The sequence below is a fragment of the Schistocerca cancellata genome, chromosome 9 (assembly GCF_023864275.1).
Source record: "Schistocerca cancellata isolate TAMUIC-IGC-003103 chromosome 9, iqSchCanc2.1, whole genome shotgun sequence".
Classification (NCBI taxonomy): Eukaryota; Metazoa; Arthropoda; class Insecta; order Orthoptera; family Acrididae; genus Schistocerca; species Schistocerca cancellata.
Window position 1 is genome coordinate 468,917,279 of NC_064634.1, and position 5,473 is coordinate 468,922,751.

The 5,473-nt window shown below is 42.5% G+C and overlaps 1 protein-coding gene across 1 annotated transcript; it reads right to left on the reverse strand.

The window, feature by feature from the left end:
• Window positions 1-2,562: 2,562 nt before the first annotated feature.
• LOC126101506 (piggyBac transposable element-derived protein 4-like) lies at window positions 2,563-4,266 on the reverse strand. The gene has a single exon (XM_049912150.1). The coding sequence runs from the start codon at window positions 4,264-4,266 to the stop codon at window positions 2,563-2,565; it is 1,704 nt and encodes a 567-aa protein (XP_049768107.1).
• Between the last annotated feature and the right edge of the window lie 1,207 nt (window positions 4,267-5,473).

A 5,473-nucleotide genomic window follows, 5' to 3' on the forward strand; every position in this document is an offset into this window, starting at 1 on the left:
TGTTTGAAGCATTACTCCCCCTGAAAGAAAGTCGGCATTGTGCCTACTATATTCAATCCCGATGCAATTTCTGTGTTTCAGCGTCAATATGAAACTCCATGGGTTACAGTAAACACCCAGTCGTGCGTCGCAATCTAATACTGGAATCTCAGAGAAGGCACGTATACAACTGTATGAAGCATTGCTCCCCCTGGACGTAAGTCAGCATTGTGCCTACTATATTCAATCCCGATGCAATTTCTGTGTTTCATCGTCAATATGAAGCTCCAAGGGTTACAGTAAACACCCAGTGGTGCGTCGCAATCTAATACTGGCCTCTCTGTGACGGCACGTATACAGACTGTTTGAAGCATTGCTCCCCCTGGACGGAAGTCGGCATTGTGACTACTATGTTCAATCCCGATGCAATTTCTGTGTTTCATCGTCAATATGAAACTCCAAGGGTTACAGTAAACACCCAGTGGTGCGTCGCAGTCTAATACTGGCCTCTAAGGAAAGGCACGTATACAGACTGTTTTAAGCATTGCTCCCCGTAAACGAAAGTCGGCATTGTGCCTACTATATTCAATCACGATGCAATTTCTGTGTTTCATAGTCAATATGAAGCTCCATGGGTTACAGTAAACACCCAGTGGTGCGTCGCAATCTATTACTGGCCTCTCAGGAAAGGCACGTATACAGACTGTTTGAAGCATTGCTCCCCCTGAACGAAAGTCGGCATTGTGCCTACTATATTCAATCCCGATGCAATTTCTGTGTTTCATCGTCAATATGAAGCTCCATGGGTTACAGTAAACACCCAGTGGTGCGTCGCAATCTAATACTGGCCTCTCAGGAAAGGCACGTATACAGACTGTTTGAAGCAGTACTCACCCTGAACGAAAGTCGGCATTGTGCCTACTATATTCAATCCCGATGCAATTTCTGTGTTTCATCGTCAATATGAAGCTCCAAGGGTTACAGTATACACCCAGTGGTGCGTCGCAGTCTAATACTGGCCTCTCAGGAAAGGCACTTATACAGACTGTTTGAAGCATTGCTCCCCCTGAACGAAAGTCGGCATTGTGCCTACTATATTCAATCCCGATGCAATTTCTGTGTTCCATCGTCAATATGAAGCTCCATGGGTTACAGTAAACACCCAGTGGTGCGTCGCAATCTAATACTGGCCTCTCAGGAAAGGCACGTATACAGACTGTTTGAAGCATTACTCCCCCTGAACGAAAGTCGCCATTGTGCCTACTATATTCAATCCGGATGCAATTTCTGTGTTTCATCGTCAATATGAAGCTCCATGGGTTACAGTAAACACCCAGTCGTGCGTCGCAATCTAATACTGGAATTTCAGGAAAGGCACGTATACAGACTGTTTGAAGCACTGCTCCCCGTGAGCGAAAGTCGGCATTGTGCCTACTATATTCATTCCCGATGCAATTTCTGTGTTTCATCGTCAATATGAAGCTCCATGGGTTACAGTAAACACCCAGTGGTACGTCGCTATCTAATACTGGCCTCTCAGGAAAGGCACGTATACAGACTGTTTGAAGCATTACTCACCCTGAACGAAAGTCGGCATTGTGCCTACTATATTCAATCCCGATGCAATTTCTGTGTTTCATCGTCAATATGAAGCTCCAAGGGTTACAGTAAACACCCAGTGGTGCGTCGCAATCTAACACTGGCCTCTCAGGAAAGGCACGTATACAGACTGTTTGAAGCATTACTCCCCCTGAAAGAAAGTCGGCATTGTGCCTACTATATTCAATCCCGATGCAATTTCTGTGTTTCAGCGTCAATATGAAGCTCCATGGGTTACAGTAAACACCCAGTCGTGCGTCGCAATCTAATACTGGAATCTCAGAGAAGGCACGTATACAACTGTATGAAGCATTGCTCCCCCTGGACGTAAGTCAGCATTGTGCCTACTATATTCAATCCCGATGCAATTTCTGTGTTTCATCGTCAATATGAAGCTCCAAGGGTTACAGTAAACACTCAGTGGTGCGTCGCAATCTAATACTGGCCTCTCTGTAACGGCACGTATACAGACTGTTTGAAGCATTGCTCCCCCTGGACGGAAGTCGGCATTGTGCCTACTATGTTCAATCCCGATGCAATTTCTGTGTTTCATCGTCAATATGAAGCTCCAAGGGTTACAGTAAACACCCAGTGGTGCGTCGCAGTCTAATACTGGCCTCTCAGGAAAGGCACGTATACAGACTGTTTTAACTCTTTGATGCACAGATTTTATGTTTAATTAATTTTTTAATAAAACATGCATTTTCTATGTCTGGTGGGGTTGCTAATAAAGGAAAACATGAATTAAAATTTTTTATTGTATTGATTTTGGTTTTAGATGGTGGTATATATAATATACCACCATGCCACTTAGGGCCGTACCTAAAGTTTTTGAGATATCTTGGTTTGTGCTTGTAACTCACCTTTAAATTCTACTCTAAGCAGTAATAATTAGTATAATTAATGTAAAATAATTTTATTTCTGGCAATTGGTCATTTACAATACAAAATCAAATTACAAACCTTACAAATAAAATATGTTTCTTATTCCTTTTTGTGAAAATCTTGAAAGCACCTTTTTGTTTTGCTAAGGCACAGAGGCACTTTGCATTCAGCGCACATCCAGAAAGTGCGCACTTGCTTCTTTTTTGTACTGCATTTCGCACAACGTCTGGCGGTAGTACGCTCTGGCTGGTGGGATGAATTGTCGAGACGCTGGCGTGAGGAAACATATGGCTTGTTTTTCTTTACGTGGACTTGACTCTCATGAAGTCTAGATGGCCTCAATGGTGTTTTCTGGGTTACTAAGCTTTGCAGGATACTCATCCTGAAGACTTTGGCAGTCATTTTTTCTCTATCGCCTAGTTCCTTCCAAATTATATAGCTGTTGACGATACTGACATCAAGCAGGTGAAAGAATATTCGGTGCCACCACTTTTTACTTCTCCGGCTTATTTCATATGATTTTTTCAGTTGGTCGAACTTGTCGACATTGTTCATGTGTGCATTGTAATCCATCACTGCTTGAGGACAAGGTAGCTCTATGCGTGAACCATCTCTTTCACGGCGAGTCACTGTAGTAACTTCAGGACTGTGAAAATTTGAAAGGAGATGAACAGCTCTCTTATCTTTCCACTTCAAGTAGAGGATGCCACAGTTGCTGACCCTCCAGTCAAATTCACCTCTGCTTAATTCTTTGTCTGTTTTTAATTTGGGTAAATGTTTCCTTGTTGGTTGAACTGTCCCACAGGCATATATGTTTCTCTGCTGTAAACCAGCCAACAAGTTATAGCTATTGAAATAGTTGTCGAAATAAAGATAATGGCCTTTATTTACGAGTTCAGAGGACAAACTCAGCACTACATGCTCCCCAAGGCCTGTTTGCACTGTGTCACCTACTTTTCCGGTGTAAATATCAAATTTCAAGTTGTAAGAGGTCTTGTCACACAGCATCCACACTTTGTAACCACGCTTTATGGGTTTATCTCTCATGTATTGTTTCATACTGTTGCGGCCTTTGAATTTGATCATTGACTCATCAATTGCTAGGTGTTTGCTGGGTTGGTAACACTTGGAAAAAGATTCAGATAGTATCTTGATCACTGGTCGCAGCTTGTACAGTTTGTCATAACCTGGGTGTCCTTTTTCTGGATGCAATGTGTTATCATTCAGATGAATGTTCCTCAGTAACCATCCAAACCGATTTACTGCCATCAGAGATGCAATATAACGATCATGAAGTTCTGGGGCACTAGACCAGTAGTCTCTGTATGCTGGCATACGCTTTATACCCATCAAAATGTTGATTCCCAGGAAAGTTCGTATTTCATTGTCAGTTGTTGGAGTGAAAGACTTGCCAGATTGCGTCGCATATAAATTTGTTTGGAAAACGATTAGCTCAACTAGCTCTTTTGGAAATATTTTTTCGAATATATCGATAGGTTCTGGATCATCAATGTCCCTAATAAAAGCACTTGGTCCTGATTCACTGTCGAACTGCATTCCTGAGGTAGCATTGAATTGTTGTCCCCAAGTTGGCGCTGTGTCAGCAGCGCGTTTTGGCGGAGTGGACTCACTTTCTTCCTCGCTCTCTGAAACTTCGCCTTCAGACGACACAATAGCCTCCGCAACAATGCTTGCTTCATAATCAGATTCGTCATCTGTGGTGTCAACAGTGGAATCCTCGTCTGATGGAATTTCACACAATAATCGTTCGATTTCTTCATCTCGTAAGCCTCTTCTTGACATTTTCATTTTCAAACAACAGCCTGAATCCAAGTAAAGAATACGTAAGCAAAACAAAATGGAGAAAGAGCTAAAATAAGTCACAACACAATTAAAAACTAAACTTTGTAGCGGAGGATTTCGAATTTTATACTAGGAAACGAAATGCAATAGAATACTGCTACATGCACGGTGGTACAAATAATATACCACCAAAATAAATTGTATATAAATAACGGAAGATTGTGCATATGAATGTATACATGGGTTCATACCGTAGCTGTGACGTCCAAGATATGGAAAAAACACAGGCGCAACAAGAAATTCGTTATAAACCACTATTCACACGCAAAAACCATGCACAACTCAGCACGCAGCTTTCACAGTTGTAATCTATGCAATTCTTGGCGGGAACTGATTCCTTATAGGCAGTGAGTGCCATCTGTCTGATAAGTAGAGAACTAGGTGAGCATATTAGAGTGGTGGTCGTGCAGTTAAACCACTGTGCAAAGAGCCAAGAAAATTTTCAAAAGGTGGTATACTATGTATACCACCGTGCTCCAAAGAGTTAAGCATTGCTCCCCGTAAACGAAAGTCGGCATTGTGCCTACTATATTGAATCACGATGCAATTTCTGTGTTTCATAGTCAATATGAAGCTCCATGGGTTACAGTAAACACCCAGTGGTGCGTCGCAATCTATTACTGGCCTCTCAGGAAAGGCACGTATACAGACTGTTTGAAGCATTGCTCCCCCTGAACGAAAGTCGGCATTGTGCCTACTATATTCAATCCCGATGCAATTTCTGTGTTTCATCGTCAATATGAAGCTCCATGGGTTACAGTAAACACCCAGTGGTGCGTCGCAATCTAATACTGGCCTCTCAGGAAAGGCACGTATACAGACTGTTTGAAGCAGTACTCACCCTTAACGAAAGTCGGCATTGTGCCTACTATATTCAATCCCGATGCAATTTCTGTGTTTCATCGTCAATATGAAGCTCCAAGGGTTACAGTATACACCCAGTGGTGCGTCGCAGTCTAATACTGGCCTCTCAGGAAAGGCACTTATACAGACTGTTTGAAGCATTGCTCCCCCTGAACGAAAGTCGGCATTGTGCCTACTATATTCAATCCCGATGCAATTTCTGTGTTCCATCGTCAATATGAAGCTCCATGGGTTACAGTAAACACCCAGTGGTGCGTCGCAATCTAATACTGGCCTCTCAGGA